Below are 19,898 nucleotides of genomic sequence, written 5' to 3' on the forward strand. Positions count from 1 at the left end.
CTGGGTCTGCTACCACACAACTTTGCATTTTGGGTTCTGTCCTTCCCAAATTTCCCGAGTTCTCCACAACTAATATTCTGCTTACAGTTACCATCTGTCTCTAACATTTTCATTTTACTCCCTCTTTTTTTTTCCATTTTGAGATGGCCTTACTATTTAGCCAAGGGCTGGCCAAGAACTGGCTGTGTAACCCAGAACAACCTTGAACTCACAATTCTCCTACCTCCACCTCCCAAGTGCTGGGAATTACAGGTGTGCACCACTATTTCTATTCTCTGGTTTTTCTTTTAAAAAAAATTGAAAAAAATTGAGTGGTGGCACACACCTTTAATCCCAGCACTTGGGAGGCAGAGGCCAACAGAGCTCTGAGTTTGAGGTCAACATGGTCTACAGAATTCCAGTACAACTAGAGGTACACAGAGAAACCTTGTTGAGAAAAAGAAAAGTTACGTGTATGTTTGTGTCTGTGTGAATGTATGCAATGCGTGTGCAGGTGTCCAGAGGCCAGCAGGTGTCAGATCCCCTGGAGTTTGAGTTACAGGTGTCTGTGAGCTGCACGATGTGAGTGTTGGCAACCATTTTTGGGTCCTCTACAAGAGCAGCAATTGTTTGAACTGCTGAGCCGTCTCTCCCACTCCTTTTAATGCATGTATTTTTTCAATTCATTTAAAACTTTTCATCGTGGAAAATTTCAAAACAAAACAAAGCCAAAAACAAACCCATAAATGTAGACTTGTGATTAATTCCTCTGGACCTTTTGTCTGGCTTCAGCATTTCTCCCAGCCTTTTATACACACAATGTAATATTACCTGCGTTATTATTATTCGTAGTACTGGGGACCGAGCCCGGGATCTTTTCTGAACTATACTGCCACCACATGTGTTATGTCAATATCATCTAATATTTGTGCTCAAATTTTCCCTAGATTGTCACAAATTCCATTTTTAGTTTACTTCTTTGCTGAACCTAAGCAAGATTCCCCACTGTTCGTTTGTGTAAATTATGTAAATGGTATGTGTATAGCTAATTATTTCTTGCTTTCTTCCCCACTACATGATGTGTTAGGTCTCATTTCTGTTATAGCCTTGCTTCAGCCATGCTTTTCACCTTCCCTGTGTAGGTGATAAGATGCTAGAATTGCTTCAGCCCCTCAGCATCATAAACTGGGCTGACTAGCAACCTCTGTGCTCTAATGTAGACATTAGACTGTGGGGAATGTAGACCCAGAAAACTAACATGTCGAAGTATAGAGGACAGCTCCTACACAGCTGCACCTGGCTCCTGAATGTGGACAGGTAGCCTTCGTTCTGCCCTTTGTCTTCAGCACCTTCTATTTAACATATGTGAATCGTGTCTGACAGCTTTCCAAAGGTGCAAAGCCTATGCAAAATTTGGTTTGGAAAACTACAGTATTCCATATCAAGAATTTGCATTTGGGGGGCTGGAGAGATGGCTCAGAGGTTAAGAGCATTGCCTGCTCTTCCAAAGGTCCTGAGTTCAATTCCCAGCAACCACATGGTGGCTCACAACCATCTCTAATGGGGTCTGGTGCCCTCTTCTGGCCTGCAGGCATACACAAAAGACAGAATATTGTATACATAATAAATAAATATAAAAAAAAAGAATTTGCATTTGGCATTGTCCCTTTGGAAAACTTAAGATGTTTTGGGGATACGGAAATCAACTTGCTAAGGTATAAATTGGAGAATAATAAAGAAGCCCTTTGGGCTGGAGAGATGGCTCAGCGGTTAAGAGCATTGCCTGCTCTTCCAAAGGTCCTGAGTTCAATTCCCAGCAACCACATAGTGGCTCACAACCATCTGTAATGAAGCCTGGTGTCCTCTTCTGGCCTGCAGACAGAATACTGTATACATAATAAACAAATAAATATTAAAAATAAATAAATAAAGAAGCCCTTTGCTAAGGGAAAGTGTCTCAGTCCGAGAAGAGGCTGAGTCCCCTGCAGCTGGAAAGGCTAAAATCATCCCTGGAGTGCCACTGCTTACTTTCTACAGACCCGCATGAACCCACACCCATTCCAGGTCATCTAAGTAGAACCAAGTCCCCAGAAAAGCTCTGCTAGCATATCCTCCCTCTTTCTTGTAACACGTAAGGGACACCGTTTTTCCATCTTTACCAAGGTTGACATTTGTTTCCTGATTTTTTTTTTTTTTTTTGGACAGGGTTTCTCTGTGGCTTTGGAGCCTGTCCTGGAACTAGCTCTTGTAGACCAGGCTGGCCTCGAACTCACAAAGATCCACCTGCCTCTGCCTCCCGAGTGCTGGGATTAAAGGCATGCACCACCACCGCCAGGCTGTTTCCTGATTTTTGTCAAAGAGCTATAAGGTATTATTCCCAACTTTCTTTGTTTTTGTCCCATAACTAAGGATTTTGAAAATACCTTCTTATTCTTAAAGTCTTGGAGCTTGTGCTCATATTAATTTCCTGCCCCTATCTTCTGCCTATATTTCAGGTTACAGGCTTTGTGTTGAGCTGTAGGACTTTGCTACAATTGTGGATATTTCTTATTAGCTTCAAATATCTTGTCTTTCCACTATTATCTTTGTCTCTGGAAGTAAATTTTGTTTTGTTTTGTTTTGTTTGAGACAGGATGTAAATCATTTTTAAAATGTAACAATTAATTATTGTTTCATAAAGCTTGCTCTTTTATGTTCTCCTACCACAAGTCATATAGTCTTGTTCTCTTCCATTTTCATTTCTTTTCATGTTTATGTCTGTGGTCTATTTTGAACAATGCTAGCTAATGGAGATATAATGAGTCATATTAATAATTCAAAAAGAACTGGGAAAATGGTTTATGGTTATAACTCAATGGTGAAGCATTTATCTAGCATACACAAGGCCCTGAGTGTCATTCCTAGCACCACAGTAAATAAGTTAAACACAAATTTCCAAAAAACATCAAACTATAAAAATTTGAAATCTATTTTTAATAATTTTGACATTTCATCATGTATTCAATATAAAACTGAGATATTAGAATTCCCTCTAAAGTCCTTGAAATCTGTTATTTCATACCTTCAGTACACCAAAGTTTAGATTTGTCACACTTTGCGTATTCTGTAGACCCATGTGGACAGTGGGCCAACACAAGTTGAATCCACCCTTGTCAGTGGTGTTCAGTAAAAATGCAAACAAGTTCGTTCCTACGTAGCCTATCCACTTTCATTTGTTCCTACTCCCCACCAGTATGCAGGGCAACTCTAATGCTGCTTTTGTGCCCTAACCTTTCTCGTATCCCTTGGGCCCCATTCATCTACCATCTTTCCTCTCTTCCACCAACATTCAAAAGTTTCTCTCTTGAAGACTTGCTTCCTAGCCCCATGCTTTTCCTCTTCTCCTTTCTGCCCATATGGAATCATACTAGGAAGCAGTTTCAACTGCCATATGTGTACATGATTCTCACCTAATTCCTGTCTTTCTTTTTCAGTCACATGACTTTTCTGCAGTAACACCTCAGTAATCATTTTTCCATTAACCTCTCTCTCGCACATACTACGTTTGTTTTTAAACTTTTCAGTTAGTTTTTCCCCAAGCCACATAATCTGCGCCCTCCACAGGGACTCTCCCACATCTAACAGGAGGTATCATAACTGTACTTGAATCATGGGCAAAGGTGTCTGAGTCCTGCTAATTACTGTTCTGTCTGTGGATGGGCTATTAATGCTGTACTTATGCATGTTTACTGTGGGGGACTGAATCCACTTATCTTAAGAGAAAGGATGATTACCCTGTGAATGATCTGTTCTGCCAGATCTGATAAATGAAGCCCATTCTGGAGCTGTGTGGTGCTAGTTCCTACCCTGCATACACCTGACTGTTTGTCACTGTTTTGACTGGTAGTAGTCAATCTGGGCTGCCTGGGGCCCTTGGCCAGTTATGCTGAAGACAAACAGACCCAAAACTTCCAACTTTAATATCTCCTTTTTAAATACCACAAACTTTAAGAAAAATATTTCTCTCAATCTCTAGAATATATTGTGTGTTTATTTACATGCTCAGGATGTACCTTATGGATTCCTAGGGTGACATTCTTCTGATTCTGTGTGAGCACCCTTGAATCTATGGGAAGGACAGAAAGTAGGATGCTCACCTTTTCACTGCTGGCTGATCAGAGCAGAAGTTGAGACTAGGTTGTGGTAACATTCTTCACTACCCCTTACTGAAAACAATTGAGAGACTTGCGAGTGAGGAACAGTGTAGGGGCTAGGAGTGTAGTTCAGTGGTAGAGTGTTTGCCTGGCATGCATGAGGCCCAGGGTTCCATCCCTAGCAATGCAAGAAATTAAACAACTTTTTTAAAGGAAAAAGAAAAGTGTGCACCAGGGAGTTAATTAACATCAACCCAAACCTCAGTGGATATCTTTGGTCTAAACAGAGGCTTAGCATAGGTCAACCTGGTGAAACAGATCACTGTCATGGGGAAACTGAGATAGGGAGACTCTCAGGATCACAGGAGTCTTTGAGGCTCGGAAGGTGGGGGCAGAGTGGCTATCTGACACACAGGAGACCAGAACCAGAGAGGCTACGGTCAGAAAGTAACAACACCAAGAGGCAGTGAGAGAAGCTGAGCTGTTTAATCACCTCCTTGGATAGACTCAAGGATGTGGCTACTCCTGAACAACTCACACTTGGGAGCCACCTCGAGTGGCTGGAGGAGCAGCCACTTGAGTCAGAGGGTGAGGCAGGATGGGCAGGGAAGGCTTCAGTGCCTCCGACTCCATCATCTGGTGTTCCTGCCCTTGGATCCTGCTTCAGCTCTGAGAGGGTCCTGGCTGATCCCAGAGGCAAAGAACTGGATGGTGGATGGTACACCCTAGCTGTGGTGACACAATGTCCCTGAGGCAGAGACAGTGGTTCCCACATAGCCCACTTTGAGGGTGACACTATCTGCACCATGGTGGGGGTGGAGGCATAAGGCTTGGGAAGAGGTGACAAGGTGGGAAAGAGTGATATTAGGGGTTGCCTGGGTCCCACCACCAGTTGAATTAAATAGCAGAAGAGAAGGTTGTTTGTGGGAACACTTGTTTGTCCTCAGTGAAAGTTCCTGGTGATGGGCTGACCTTAGCAGCAGACCCTAGCAGCAGGCAGTTGTCCTGACAAGAGGGCGGTCTCTGTTGATAGTCCCTGGCAGTTTCCTTAACGGAGGAGGGAGGGAGCTGGCTAGGAGTCTTGCCCCCAACTACTTGTTCTTCTTAAAGAAGCTGAATCGTTTTTCTCGCTCTCTTTCTCTGCCATCCTTGCTGCGAAGCATGATGGAGCCCTCAGGTTGTGACACCGGGGGCATGGTCATGGCCCGGGTCAGACCTCGGCTGGCACTGGGTACCACTGGCTCTTCTGGCTCTCCAGAGGCAGAGGATGCAGTGGCAATGGCTGCATTCACCACTCTCAGCCATGAACTCATCTCTGCCTGTGAGGGACAGAGAGACATCAGCTCATACTCAAGGACTTTGACCTGGGGCTGCATGTAGCAGACAGAAGGAAAGTATAATAGGAATAAGTAGAAAAGAGATTGACTTTTTCATTTTAGAAGAAAAAAAAGGATCCCTTTATAATAGGGAGCTTCAGCTTGTCATGGTGGCAATATACCTGTGAACCCAGGCTTAGGATGCTGAGCTAGGAGGGTTGCTATGAGTGCGAGACCACTCTGGAATAGGAATCAAGCCTACAGAATGAGACCCTGTCTCATAAAACAACATGCTGGTAGAGAGAACACAGCAGGACAGGGGAAGGCTCACCTCATCCTTGGCCTGGAATAAATACTCTTTGCCATCCTGTAACCTGTTGGGAAAGAAGGCACAGGGTGGAACTAAGAAACTGTATTTGGCATGTCTGCTTTTGTGAGCTCAGTATTTTCCCAGGATTGGATTGACTGGGAGGGCATAGCCTTCAAGACCAGATCACGTTTTACACATTCTTCATAGTTTCGGGATTTTGCAGATGTGCAAAAGCAAATTATTTCTGATAGAGCGCAGAGGGCAATGTTAAGCTCATTTCCATCCAAGGCCACGCAGGCTCTTGCTGGCAGTGGGCAGGCCCCTGGAAGCTAGGGTGAGCTAGCATCCTGACCTCACATTTCCTATCTAAGATAACTTTTCAGCCTGTGTTTTATTTAGCTCCTCCATTTTAATATGATTCAGGACCCAGAATCTCTACTCTCTTCCACCTACAAATGTACCCAAGCACTTAGAAGAACAGCTCCTATTCGTGAGCTCTCTTCAGGTCACTTCCTTTTCTCTGGAGCCTATCCCCGATTCATCCACCTTGCTTTATTTCTGACTCCGTCCATCCCAACCTGAGAGCAGCCCTGGTTCCTACCCCAGCTTGAAGACATGTTTGCGTTTCCGATAGTCGAAGGCCACACTGCCCTGGGCTCTGGCCAGACTGACAGGCACTTCTCCATGGTATGGCACTCCTGCACTAGCTGCCCTAGCATCCTTGTAAAAGCCGAGGCTCCCACGCCGAAGTACACAGTATACGTTCTGCCAGGACCTGGGGAGACATGGTGGGGTCAGAAACCTGGTAGATAGGTGGATTGGTGGCCTCTGTGGGACCTTTAACATATAAGTTTCACAATATAGTCCTTAGGTAACTCGTGGCCCTCCTCTGAGCCTATGAGAGCCCTTAGTTCCAGCCCTTTCCAAAAGGACAAACTCCTATAAAGTGCTCCCCTCTCTGTCTAGGAAGTTTTCAGGAAATCCTCCTCAGAAGCAGGAACCTGAGAGACTACATGCTCAGCACAGCCAGGCCCGATACCTGTTGGCGGCTTTTTTGTTGAAGGCCTCCATCTCCTGTTTGCGGCACAGCATCCCTTCCATCTGTTCCTGAGCAGAGAGCTCAGGGCCTCGTGTAGGCAAGGTGGCAACATGAGCTGATTCAGATGATCTGCTCTGGGGCATTGGAGAAGGGGTAGGGCCCCGTGGCCGGGTCTGCCTCTCTCCCCGGGGCCCATTGGACTCATCCCCTGTGCCAGATCCCTGTAGGGGGAAAGCAATGTCATTGCTAATCGGTGATGGTACCTTGCCTTGGAGTCAGGAAGTTCTACAACCAAGAGCTGGTCTCCAAGCCCAAGATTCTATTGAGCTTCATACCCAGGATCCCTACCCACTTCTTTTGTCCCTTCATCCCCCAAGTACCAACATCCACCCCTCCAGAGAGACTCACAGGCCCTTCTGGGACACTGCTCTGTTCAAGTCTTTGCTGTTCAAACAGGGGCTGCAAAGATAAGAAGCTGTGAGGATGTGGGGGCTGGAGGATTGACAGGGATGTTCATGGACATGAACTTACCTGGGAAGACTCTGTGTCTGTGCAGACCCCATTAACACTGGGTGCTTGTGTGGATGGTGGCAACTGTGACTGGGTTCTAGAATGACCAAATGTGACACAGAATAATTATCTGTAGCTTGCTTAGGCTTGACCTCAGCCTCCTGGCCCAGGTGTTCAGCTCTTACCCATCCCAGACGGTGTCAGGAGCTGTCTGGCCATCCACCAGACTCCCTTCTGGCCGACTAGCCATGGGCTCTGGAGTAGAGGGCTGTTTCCTCCGTTCCTCCTCCTCTCTCTTTCTCTTCTGCTCCTTCTCCCGCTCTTCCAGCTGTCAAGAAATGCTGAGGTCAGCAAGAATCATGGTGAGGAGAAAAGCTGAAATGCCTCAGCTCTAGCCCAGTGAAACAGGACAGATGGAGAAGAGAATCTAAAAGAAGGTAGGGTAAGAAGCAGGGTGATCTCAGTAGCGCCAAGGCTAACTGGCATCTGTGGTCCTCTAACAGAAAAGCAGTCATGCAGAGAAGCAGTGGGAGGAGAAGAAATGGCTTCTCTGAACAGTAACAAGAACAGGGCTGGGGCTGCTGTAGGGTTGGGCCCTTCTGAGGTCCCACAGTCCTCACCGCAGTGAGCTTCTCCAGAGCACTGAAACGCTCCTCCCAGGCCACTGCTGACTTCTGGAAGGCTTCATGCCGCTTGATGAGACTCTCTACTTCATCCACGGTGCAACCCAGCTCTGCACTTCGGACTAATGGCTCCTGGCTGCACAGCCAGGCCTCTGCCATCCCTGCATCTCTCCCAAACACAAGCACCTCCAAAACTGCCATGATTTGGGTGGGGGGATCATAGAAAGATGGAAAATTAGAGTACATAGAGGTAAGGGATTGTAGCAATAGTGACCTCAAGTACAGGGTCAGAGACCATCATTGTCCCAGAGCACTGTCAGGAGGTACCAAGTATAGGATCCTGGAATTCCACACCCAGGGTTCCTGATATCATGCACTGTGACAACCACAGATAGTTAATGCGCAGGTCTTTCTCATCAGCTCCCTCCCTCTTGCTGACATTCCCACAGTGGCTTACCAAGCTGCAGCCAGTCCATCTTCTCCTGCCACTTGTCAGCTGTCTCCTGGCGCCGGGACTGTAGCTGAGACAGCTTCTCTGAGATCTGGTGGTAAGGAAAGGATGCATGACTTAGGGCTTTCCAAGGTCTCTGGGAACCACTGAAGTACAGTAATGATTTCTAATGTCAAGAGAGAAAATAGTTCTGGGGGGAGAAGTGGAATTTTAGAAATCCCTGGACAGCATTGAGAGGACAGTGAAAGAATTCTTGCTAAGAAAGAATGACAAGAAGCAGAAGACAGGAAAAAAAAAAATCAAAGCTGGGCATGGTGGTACACACCTATAGCCCAGCACTGGGAGGATGCAGCAAGAGCATTTGTGGCCCCCTGAGTGACATGGTAACACCCTGTCTCCAAAACAAACAAACAAACAAACAAGCAAACAAACACAAATCCACAAACAAAACCAACCAACCAAACAAAATGAACAGAAAGAGAAATTTCAGGAATAATCTTTGTTCAGTGTGGCTGGCCAGGTTCTCTCTAGAGCTCACCTACCTCCTCAGCAGCATAGTGGCTCCGAGCCAGCAGCTCCTGCCCCATGTCAATGCAGGAGGAGAACCGGTCTGCTCTGGCCTCTATCTCTGCTTTGATGCCTTGTTGGTTCTTGATGACTAAATCTGCAGAGGACACATCCCTAGGACAATACAAAGATGGCATTACCAGTCGCTCCAGCCTGACCACAGCCACCAGTAGTATACTATAACCTGTGGAGGAGGCCAGGCACTGTGGGTCTCACCGAGGCCGCTCCTGGGCATCCATCTGCAAATTAATCCCATCCATCCAAAGCATCAACTCCCGGACAGCCTTGAAGAATCGGAACTTATCCGTGGTGTCCAGTAACAATTGACGACGGGCAGCAGAACCTCCCTGGAGCTGGGCCCAGGCCTCAGCAACTGCCTGCATGTGACGGCCAATCTCCTCGGCCTTGTCTCCAGCATAGGCCTTCTGTAGCCTGTGACCATCGTCCTGAACCTGCTGGACCTATGGGAACCCAGGTCTGAGTCAGGCAGAGCTGGGACACAGAGGAGTTGAAGCCTCCCTTATCCTTGCACTGCTTTCTACCTTCTGTTTGTTCCACCAGCCGAAGAGGTGGTAGGAAGAACTGAGGTTCCGAGCCCTACCTTCCACCTCTGTCCTACTGGGCCTCATCTGGGGCCAGCCCTACCCCAGGGGAGTTCTAAACTCAAGTTGAGCTATCCTATCCTATCCAGGATAAAAGGGACATTGAAAAATCACTAGGAGAGGTGCAGCCTGCAGAGTAGATTTAGGTTGGGGACTGACTGGTCATATGGGTTGAAGGAATATCTGTGTTAATTTCGTAAATCCAGAATTCTGGCCTGAGTGGTATCAACACGTGGGTTTGGGCACAGCATGAGGGATCTTGCAGCCATTGGGAGCACTGGAAAAAGTCATGGGTCTTCATTACAAGTGTGAAATTAGCCAGCAATGCCTCCAAGCCTGACTACTGGAACCTAAAGTTGTCCCTAATCCCCATATGTACATTAAGGTCTGTGTGCTCTGATGCATGTGTGTGTACACACCTTATAAAACAAGCCTGAATGTGGTAGCTGATGGAACCTTATCTCCAAATGCCCGCCCCTCCATGGGGGCATCCTCCCAGCCTCTCAGAGATCTTCCTAGTGCATGAAACCAGTTTCCTCTCAGCCTTCCCTTCCCCACCTGTTCAACTAGGGTCAGACCTGGGTACTGAGGGCTTGGATGTCATGCTCGTAGGCACAGTGCCGGCGTTGCAGGGCCTCAGCAGCATTGAGGTCGCGGCCAGTCCCATCTGGAAGCTGCTGCTGCTTGTGTTGTACCCGTGCCAGGGCTTGACGGGCTCCATGCAGGAAACGCTGCAGCTCGTAAGCAGCAGCCAGAACCTGACCTCTTGTGTCTAGCAGCTCCAGCAGGTCAGCCCAGGCCTCGTTGAGGCTGTCTTTCCACTCAGCCACAGTGGCCCGTGCAGCATGGCCCCCAGAAATGAGCCCATTGGCTAGTGCATTGGCACTGTCTACACGTTCCTGGCCAATGGTGCTGGTGTCCCGAGAGAACTCTCGGAATTTGTCCCGGAGCATCTGGTGAAGGAAGCATTTGTAGAGACAGGGATGAGACCTAGTGTGTGAGGGCCCTGCCTCATGAAGCAGTCACTTCTCTCCCCAAAACTGAGAACCCGCTGGTCAGTGAGCAGTTTTAAAAAATTTACACTTCTATGTTGCTTAATAATGAGAACACATCCTGAGAAATGTGTTACTGGGGAATTTTACCAGGGTGCATATGTGAACTAAGATGGCTAGGGTGACATAATATCACAGAGTTCTATACGGTGCCTGGCATCCTAAAGGCACCTAGAGACACTTGGACCCTTTAGCCCTTAACGAGGACACCGTAACTATAGTCTAGATTTCTGTACCAGAGGGCCCAAACCTCCAACCACACCAAAGAATCTGAAGCTCATCCTGTTTTGTTGAAGTCTGTTCAAAAAGCGTAGCATTTTCATTTTTATCCTCACCTATGGTCACCCTACACCCTTCTTTCTGCAAATTGTTCAGGTTATATAACTTGACACTCAAAAGAACAACGCCTTCTCTGTCTGGCTCTGTGTCCCCACCCTCAGCATTCTGCCTGGGCCAAGGCTTTGGGTGCAGATATGTGTGGCACTCACAGTCACATGCTCATAGTCCTGGCCCAGCTCATGGGAAGCTGCCACAACTTCACGCTCCTGTATCCACTGTTCCAGGTCATCCAGCTCTCTGCGGAGCTGGCACAGCCGGAGGTGCTCCTGCAGGCGCTCACGCCGCTCTCCTGCCAGCTCCTTCAGGCTGGCGTACAACTTGTCTACCTGGGCTTGGCGGATTGTTAGCCTTGTGCTGCAGGGGTAAAGAGAATGGCTTATTCCATGGAGCTTTGTTTCTTATGTCCGTAACTGCCTGCCAAGTCCCTTGCTTCTCCTAACTTTCTAGTCTATTCTATATGCTCATGGTTCAAAAGACACCATAATTCCTATACTTTCCCAGAGTCGGCCCTCCTCTCCTCTGGAGTCTAGGCCCTTTGATACTCACACACTCACCTCTCTGGGTGGTCATGGTCAATCATATCTTGGCTGCTGGCTGCTAGCTGTTTGATGGTCTGGGCATAGTCGGCAAGGGCTTGTTCCAATACCTGATGCTTCTTCACTTCTGCCTGGGCACTCAGCTCGTCCTGGGAGAGGGAAAGGGGGACATCAGACAGCAGGGGCGAAGCAGAAAGAACTGGCCACAAACAGCCATTGCTCTGGCTCTCACCTTGGCTTTCTCCTGGCCCATCATGTGTAGCTCCTGCTCACCCATCCAAGCCTCAGCCTCTGCAGCATCACGATAGAATTGCTGGGCTCGAAGGGCGTCTTCCAGTCGCTTACCCCGAAGCTCTAGCTCATGGCTTAGGCGTTTCCACATTTCCTGGAGCTCAGCCAGCTCTGGACCTGCTGCTGCTGCTCCCAGAGCATGCTGCCTCTCTTTGAGGTCTGCAATCCGAGGCTCATGACCCTGGATCTCCTTCTGCAGGGTCTGTCCCAGCCACAGAAGATAGACTGAAAGGCTTGCAAAAGGAATCCCCAGCCTGTATCCCCTTAGACCTGCTGCTCTACCTGGAGCCCACCTTATATTATTTTCCTTCCTGAATCCTCTTGTGGACTTTTTCCAGGCTTAGGGATACAGTGTGATATCTCTTCAATTCTCATGCTTTCTTACCAACAGAGGCCCCCTTCCTGAGCTAGGGAAAGTTAAATCGCGGGGTCTAGGGCTACGTAACAACAAGATAATGCCATAGAAACCCTATCATAGGAGAAAACACAGGAGCTGGACATGGCAGCATACATATATCTGTCATCCCAGCAGGTACAAGCAGATCTCTGTGAGTTCAAGGTCATGCAAGGATACATAGTAAGACCTTGTCTCAAAACCACAGCACCCATCCTCCACCTCTCATCATCACCCCCTACAAAGGAGAAAACAAAGCTCTGAAGAGGCTCTTTGGGAACTTTGTTTTCACCCCTGCCCTCTGCCTCACCTGGTTTTTCTTCATGAGAAGCTGAACACTGGGCAGGTCCTTGCCATGTTCCATAGAGCTGGCCATGGGTAGCCGCTCAGTTACCCACAACTGGAGAGAAAGGAAAAGTTAATAGGGGTGCAAAGAGGAGCTACCTAGGGCTACAGTTGTGTATATAGGGAGCAGCCATCTCATTCTAGGGTAGAGGGCCTGCAGAACATCCATGAATATCCTTAGAGAAGACACTCTCAACATGTAAGAGAAGAGGGAACGGAGCACTGTGGGCATTCCCCAGTGTCCGAAAGAGACTAGAGAGCCACGTGGCTGGGGGTAGCTTGCCATTCCATGCCCAGCCTGGTGACTCACGATCTCATCCTCCACATCCCGGTGGAACTGATGCTGTTCTCGGGAGGCTTGCAAGCGCCGGCAGCGTTCTTTCATGGGTTGGCACAGGGCCCTGAACTTCTCCTCCACAGCCCTTGAGGTCCTTTCTACCTCCCCTGCACTCTGATCTTCCTGGGCCAGGGCCTTTGCCTGGGCCTGGATGGCCTCTACCTCCTTTTCTCTCACAGCCATCTCTCGTTCCAGCATCTGCAAACAGAGGAGAAAAGAGATGTCAGTGCCACATTTCTACCTTCAAACTCAGAAGACGTAGTCAGTCATAATTCCTGAGCCCACAGTCTGGATAGGTCAGTCCTAAACTTTATATATATACACACACATATATACATACATATATACATACATACATATACATATATATACATTCACACATACACACACACACACATGCACACACATGTTTTTTGAGGCTGGGTTTCTCTGTAGCTTTGGAGCCTGTCCTAGAACTAGCTCTTGTAGACCAGGCTGGCTGTGAACTCACAGATATCTGCCTGCCTCTGCTTCCCAAGTGCTGAGATTAAAGGTGTGCACCACCACTGCCCGGCAATATACATTAATATTACACACACACACACATTCCAGGACTATGTGACTATTATGCATATTATGAATTCATTGTCTCTCAGTCCCAAATACACTTCTGCCTTATTTTGAGATGCTGGAACTAGACCAGTGAGTGCATTTTCTATTTTTGCCAATTGTTACAATGTCAGCCTTGTCAGAAGAGGGCGCAAGAGACAAACATATTGCACTGGAGACCGCATGTGCTTTTCTTTGGGCTTCAAAAACTGCCCACAGAAAAGGGTAGCTCTTTTCCCTTCAGGGCCAGGGCTCTATATTTGCTATTCCAGGATTCTTCAGGTCAGGAAATCAGCAAATACAGCTTACTTTGTAAATAAAGTGTATTGGAGCATAGCTCCATTCCTCTTATGTATTGCCTCTATGGCTTTTTCTTTTAACATGGTAAAGACAAAGTTGAATTGCTGTGATAGAAATCATATGACCTACAAAATGCAAAATATTTATCACTTGGCTCTGTTGAAAATGTTTGTGATTTTGTTGTTGTTGTTACATTTTATTTGTGGGTGTATAATGCAGTCTCTCTCCTTCTACCATGTAGGTTCTAGGGCTGAACTCAAACAGTTAGGCTTGGTGATAAGCATTTTTACCCACAGAGCTATTGCTGGCCCTACCATCTCTTTACAGAGAAAAGGTCTTCTGACAATTGTAGAATTCTTTTTAAGACGTGCTAAGGCTTAGATGTGATTTGTTTCCTCTACAACTTATGTTGAAATCTGGTCCTCAAGACAAAGTGTTGACAGACAGTAGAGGGCCTTTAAGAGGTGAGTAGGCCATTGAAGGGATTTATGTAGTTCCCATGGGACTGGATTAGTTACAAGAGGGGGTTGTAAAGTGAGGCGGCCTCCTGTGTTTCCTCTCTTTCACACAAGCTAATTTCCATCCTGTTCTGTCACCTTACCACACAGTACAAGGCTCTCGTCAGAACTGAGAAGATACTGGTGCTATGTCCTTGGACCTCCAGAACTCCAACCCAGAACCAACTTTAAAAAATAAACAAATGGCTGGATGGTGCTGGTGGTGCATGCTTTTAATCCCAGCATTGGGGAGACAGAGGCAGACGGATCTTTGTGAGTTCGAGGCCAGCCTGGTCTACAAAAACTAGTTCCAGGATAGGCTCCAAAGCTGCAGAGAAACTCTGTCTTGAAAACAAAAAAACCAAAAACAAATCACCCAGCCTCAGGTATTTTATTGTAGCAACAGAAAAGAATGAGACAACACCTTTAGTAATAACACCTTTTAGTAATGAATACCTTTTTAAAACTAAACTTTCCCTGTCTAAGTTATTAATGTAGCCTGTCTCCTGACTTCTCCCTGACTGACACATCCATCACTCTGTAGACTGTGATGCAGTTCTTAGTTGAAATCACTGTCAGAGGCCAGGCGGTGGTGGCACATGCCTTTAATCCCAGCACTCAGAAGGCAGAGGCAGGTGAATCTCTGTGAGTTCGAGGCCAGCCTGGTCTACAAGAGCTAGTTCCAGAACAGACTCCAAAGCTACAGAGAAATTCTGTCTTGAAAAACAAAATAAAATAAAACAAACCAGAAATCACTGTCCGAGATTCTAGATGTTATGTACCAGGTACCCTCTTCCATTCTCCTGCTGCTCACTCTTCCCAAAGGTCCCTTGCATACCTGTTGCTTCTTTAGGAGAATGTTGACACTGGTGAGGTCCTTGCCATAGTCATCTGAGTGCAGCTGGGCCTGCAGGCTCTCCAGCCAGCTCTCCAGAGCAGAACAGCTTTGGGCAAATAGCTCTGCCCGATTGGCATCAAAAAGGCTGCGGGCCTTGGCTTGGGTGGTGGTCTCCAGTTCATCCCAGCGCCTGTGTAGGTCTCCCAGCTTCTCTGACACTAGGACCTTGAGTTCTGGCTTTTCAAGAGTCAACTCCCGCCCTTCCTAGGTGACAGGACAAAGGAGGTGTAAGTGCCAAGATTAGATACCACTGAATGTTGCAGATTGATCACAGGCTAGGGATCTGTCTGAACAGTAGAGAACTGAAGTATAGCAAGTAGTTCTAATTTCCCGTGTGAGGTGGTCTTATTAGTAGACCCTTCCCAGAGTTTTTTTTTTAAATATTTATTTATTATGTATACAATATTCTGTCTGTGTGTATGTCTGCAGGCCAGAAGAGGGCACCAGACCTCATTACAGATGGCTGTGAGCCACCATATGCTTGCCAGGAACTGAACTCAGAACCTTTGGAAGAGCAGGCAATGCTTTTAACCACTAAGCCATCTCTCCAATCTCTCCAGCTTTCCCCGCCCCTAGAGGTTTTTAAAGCCTTCTAGACTCCTCTTCATTGTTGATCATACTCTGCTCCATTTTTTAGGACTCAACTTGACTCTCACTTAGTAAACCATTGTGAGCTGGGCCTGAAATTTTGACACTTGTGAGTCTGAGACAGGAAGGTTGCTGTGACTTTAATGCCAGCCTGGTCTACATGGTAAGATCCTGCCTAAAAAAATTCTCCTAAAAGTCACTTGCAATATTTTCTTACTTTGGGGTCCCTACTGCTCATAGCTTCTAGTGTTGTGTTGCACACGGACTGCTGTCATTTCACGTTTCTTACAGCAAGCGAATCTCACATGGTCTCCCCATTTTTAGCCTTTCAGCTTGTTTCTCTGGAAGTACAGGAAGCATGTGTGGTGAGCTAGAAATGGCCTCAACCAATGGCAACCAGGGATGACTAATCGGCAACCTCATGCTATAGGTGGGATAACACTGCTTCAGGTTCTGTGTTGTCTCCAGGGTGTTCTAACAACCTGCTGGTAAGCCTGGCGTGATGATATTCTTCTTCTCTCCATCCTTTGTGGTACTGGGGATAGAACCTGGGTTAAGCTCACATATACCAAGCACACGTTCTACTCCTGAGCGCCATCTCTACCCCAACATATCCTGTCTAGATGACTCTCTTCTGTCTCATCTCCCAACTCCCCTCTGGGTGTCTGTTGCATCAACTCTCCTGAAGTTGGGCTGCTCCAAAATTCAGGTTTCAGGGTCTGCTTCTAAGACCATAAAGTCAGATGCTTTCAGGCCCTTTATAGGATTGTCGGGATGAAGAGCATCCACGGCCAGCTTGGCTTGTGTGGCTTCCCAGCCTTTAGCACACTCCTTGCATAGTGATCCAGGCTTTTCTTGACCTTGCCCAGGACCCTTTGTCTACCTTAGCTTCAGGGGCTTTGCACACATTCTATGCTCCTGACAGGCTGACTTCCTCCTCACATTTCTGGTTTCCTGCTTATCATCTACTCTACCTAGAACCTACCATTTCTGCTTGCTTACGATTCTCCTTTCCTTCCACAGGTGGCCCTGATGTATTCCCTCATCTCTAACCTGCTTAGTATCAGCCTGTATGGACTCTACCTTTTGGCAGACTGCATTCTGCTCTGGATCTTTTCACTTATTTTTGCAATTCTGGGCATTGAACAAAGGACCTTGTACATGCTAGTCAAAGCTCCAGCCCTTTCTTACTTTTCATTCTGAAAGAGAGTCTCACTAAGTTGTCCAGGACAGCCTTGAACTTGGGATCCTCCCATCTCAGCTTCGCAAGTAGCTAGAACTAGTATTACAGGCCTGTTCCACCAGACAGCCTTCTGCTATGATCTGATTTAGCTGTCTACATATATCTCACATCGTGGCTATAGTGTTTCCTTGAAGTCTGAACCAGTGTTAGCATCACCTTTCTCTCTTGGTGCTTTGCATAGAGTGCTAAGTATGTATCTGCTGAGCAAATGCAAACACAGAAAACTACTTTCTGCTCCCCAGTTATATGCGCTTGAGAAAGGGAAAATGTCCTTTCATGTGCCGCACACCACCTAGCAACACCTAGCTCGTATTACCACCTCTAGGAATATTTGCTGAGGAGAAGTAAATATTCACTTGTCCTCAGCGACTGAGGCACAGCTGCATGAGAGACAAAGTCATAAGAACAAGATTCGAAAACAAGGGTTGTCAGACCAAGGCAGATGGACAAAATCTGCCCCCTGCCTGTTTTCATAAAGTTTTATTGGAGGACAGCCATGCTCGTTAGTTTCTATGACTGCTTTTGTGCTGGTACAGCAGAGACAAGGAGTTGCAACACAAGCTATATGGCTTGCAAAGCCTGAAGTATTTCCTGTCAGCCCTTTATAGATTTTTGCAGATGTCACAGCAGAAGAGGCTGTGGTGCTACAGGTCTAGAAACAGTTATGACATTGAACCCAAGTCACAATCTGGCTCGCTAAGATACTGTATTTTCTTGAACTTCATCCCCAAGTCCTAACTTTCCACTTTGGTAATGAGAGCATCTGGAAAAAACTATGTTCTGGGGTTAGGCCCTTCTGCCTATACTGTGTCCAGGATCTGCGCAGAAGCAGCTCGAAAGGATCATCATCTGTGCCTCTGGCCATGTTAGTTACCTTGTCCACTTTGTCCAGCCAGTCCTTGTTGGCTGCCAGCTCAGCCATGAATGCCTGGTGCTTTTGCCACTTGGTGTGCAGGTTGCGGGCCTCATCATAGGAAACATCCTGAGCTGTCAGCATCTTCTCATCAATCCAGAGTTTCAGCTAGTGCAAGTATAAAGCAGGCATGAAGGAGATCTTTTAGAGGGAAGGAGTGCTGTGGCAGATGAGCCAGGAGATGCAGAAGACTCCAGAGGAAGCCATGAAAGGTGTGTGTATGTGTGTGAAAGGGATGGATAGCTAGGAGATGCTACGGGATGCCAGGGAACTGGGAGCCTCACCTCCTGACAGTCTTGTAAGAAGTGCTGCTGCTCTCGGTTATCCCGAAGGCGGCCCAAAAGCTGCTGTACTGCCTCCTGATTCTTTCTGTGCCTGCAATGACAGTCCAGAATGAAACAAGGACCCTTAACTCACCTAGAAGGTCCAGTCTTCCTCTTAGGTGAATAATGACCCCTAGGGGCCCCAAAAGATACCCAACGAATCTGATTTCTAGGCCTGCCATCTTAGTAGGCTCCAATTTGGCTCAATGTGGCAAGACCCTCATGGATCCTGGTCCAGCCTCTCCAACCACTCTGATCTTCCTTTATTTGGTCTTCTGCCTCCAGTTCCCTGCCCTCTCTCAGTTCATAGATGTAATGAGTGTCTTAAGCTTCAGGTCACCCTTTTCCACTATTTTCTGTCAAGTTCCTCATTTGTCCCACCATCCTCATCACACCTCTTCTCGATGGAGTCTGCCTTCTCTTGGATCTTCTCAGCATGGATGTTGCCTTTGGACACCAGCTGGCGCCCAGCCTCCAGGAGTCCACGGATGCGCTCTCCATTGGCATCCATGGTGCTCATGAAGTCTTCCAGCTTTTTAATAGCCACATCTGCAGCCTGGAGTGTCCCTGGCATCTCCGTGTGAGACAAAACATATTCCTGTGTGGGAGAGACAGTAGCAAATTCACTTCTCATAGCATGCAGATTCTACCCCTCTGAGAAGACTTGCCCAAAGGTACATAGAGACCAGCCTGGTGAGGAACAGGTGGTCCAGATGGCTCTGCAGACAGGGCAGGGGCCACTAATGTGGGGATCTTACAACACTGCAAGGCAACTGGGCTGGAGGACTTTCACCATTCCAAATCCTGTTCCACCTTATTGGTAACTATTGATTTATTTAATAGTTACAGGACTAGCCAGCCTTTTCATTTCTTCTAAAGTCAGTGTGGTTATATTTAAATTTAAATTTTGTTAGAATTATTATATTCTAATAACAAAGCATTTCTCAACCTGTGTGTTGTGACCCTTTGTGGGTCACACATCAGGTATCTTGAATATAAGCTATTTACATTATGATTCATAACAGTAGCAAAATCACAGCTATGAAGTAGCAATGAAATGATTTTATGGTTGGGGTCACCACAACACAAGGAATTGTATCAAAGGGTTCCAGCATTAAGAAGGTTAAAAATAATATTAGAACATATTTCTAGGGGCTGGAGAGATGGCTCAGTGGTTAAGAGTACTGACTGCTCTTCCAGAGAGAGGGTCTGAGTTCATTTCTCAGCAACCACATGGTGGCTCACAACCACCTGTAATGAAATCGTGTGCCCTCTTCTGGCTTATACGGACACATGCAGGCAGAGCACTGTACATAATTGGTGTGAGAGAATGGTCTGTATTCTGTCAATTATATTTTAAATAAATGCTGACTGGTCAGTAGCCAGGCAGGAAGTATAGACAGGACAACCAGACAGGAAGTAGTGGTGGGTCAATGAGAACAGGAGAATTCTGGGAAGAAGCAAGCCCATTCCTCTGCAATCTTGTCCAGACACAGAAGAAGCAAGATGTGACTACGCTGCTGAAAAAGATACTAAGCCATGTGGCTAACACAGATAAGAATAATGGGCTAATGTAAGTTATAAGAGTTAATAAGAAGCCTGAGCTAATGGGCCAACCAGTTTATGATTAATGCAGACCTCTGTGTGATTTCTTTGGGACTTAATGACTGGGCAGGACAGAAACCCTGACAACATATAATAAATAAATAATTTTAAAAAACCAA

At 46.8% G+C, this 19,898-nt stretch overlaps 1 protein-coding gene across 4 annotated transcripts in view; it reads right to left on the bottom strand.

Moving 5' to 3' along the window:
- Positions 1–4,582: 4,582 nt before the first annotated feature.
- The window catches only part of Sptbn2 (spectrin beta, non-erythrocytic 2), a 41,327-nt gene continuing 26,011 nt past the window's right edge, over positions 4,583–19,898 (bottom strand). For 2 of the 4 annotated variants that reach the window (XM_087908224.1, XM_087908222.1), the window contains 21 exons: positions 18,570–18,772; positions 18,136–18,226; positions 17,813–17,959; positions 15,048–15,311; positions 12,798–13,022; positions 12,453–12,542; positions 11,690–11,950; positions 11,476–11,606; positions 11,071–11,275; positions 10,109–10,483; positions 9,145–9,389; positions 8,904–9,042; positions 8,368–8,452; positions 7,908–8,104; positions 7,473–7,615; positions 7,309–7,384; positions 7,186–7,236; positions 6,778–6,998; positions 6,340–6,513; positions 5,760–5,802; positions 4,583–5,431 (listed from right to left, as the gene is read on the bottom strand). In XM_087908224.1, coding sequence (XP_087764350.1) covers positions 5,204–5,431; positions 5,760–5,802; positions 6,340–6,513; positions 6,778–6,998; positions 7,186–7,236; positions 7,309–7,384; positions 7,473–7,615; positions 7,908–8,104; positions 8,368–8,452; positions 8,904–9,042; positions 9,145–9,389; positions 10,109–10,483; positions 11,071–11,275; positions 11,476–11,606; positions 11,690–11,950; positions 12,453–12,542; positions 12,798–13,022; positions 15,048–15,311; positions 17,813–17,959; positions 18,136–18,226; positions 18,570–18,772 — 3,594 coding nt within the window. In that variant the 3' untranslated portion in view covers positions 4,583–5,203. The remainder of the gene's footprint in view (positions 5,432–5,759; positions 5,803–6,339; positions 6,514–6,777; positions 6,999–7,185; positions 7,237–7,308; positions 7,385–7,472; positions 7,616–7,907; positions 8,105–8,367; positions 8,453–8,903; positions 9,043–9,144; positions 9,390–10,108; positions 10,484–11,070; positions 11,276–11,475; positions 11,607–11,689; positions 11,951–12,452; positions 12,543–12,797; positions 13,023–15,047; positions 15,312–17,812; positions 17,960–18,135; positions 18,227–18,569; positions 18,773–19,898) is intronic. The other 2 variants (XM_087908223.1, XM_087908225.1) reach the window with 2 other exon arrangements.

This window comes from Myodes glareolus, chromosome 7 (genome assembly GCF_982192425.1).
Source record: "Myodes glareolus chromosome 7, mMyoGla1.1, whole genome shotgun sequence".
Classification (NCBI taxonomy): domain Eukaryota; kingdom Metazoa; phylum Chordata; class Mammalia; order Rodentia; family Cricetidae; genus Myodes; species Myodes glareolus.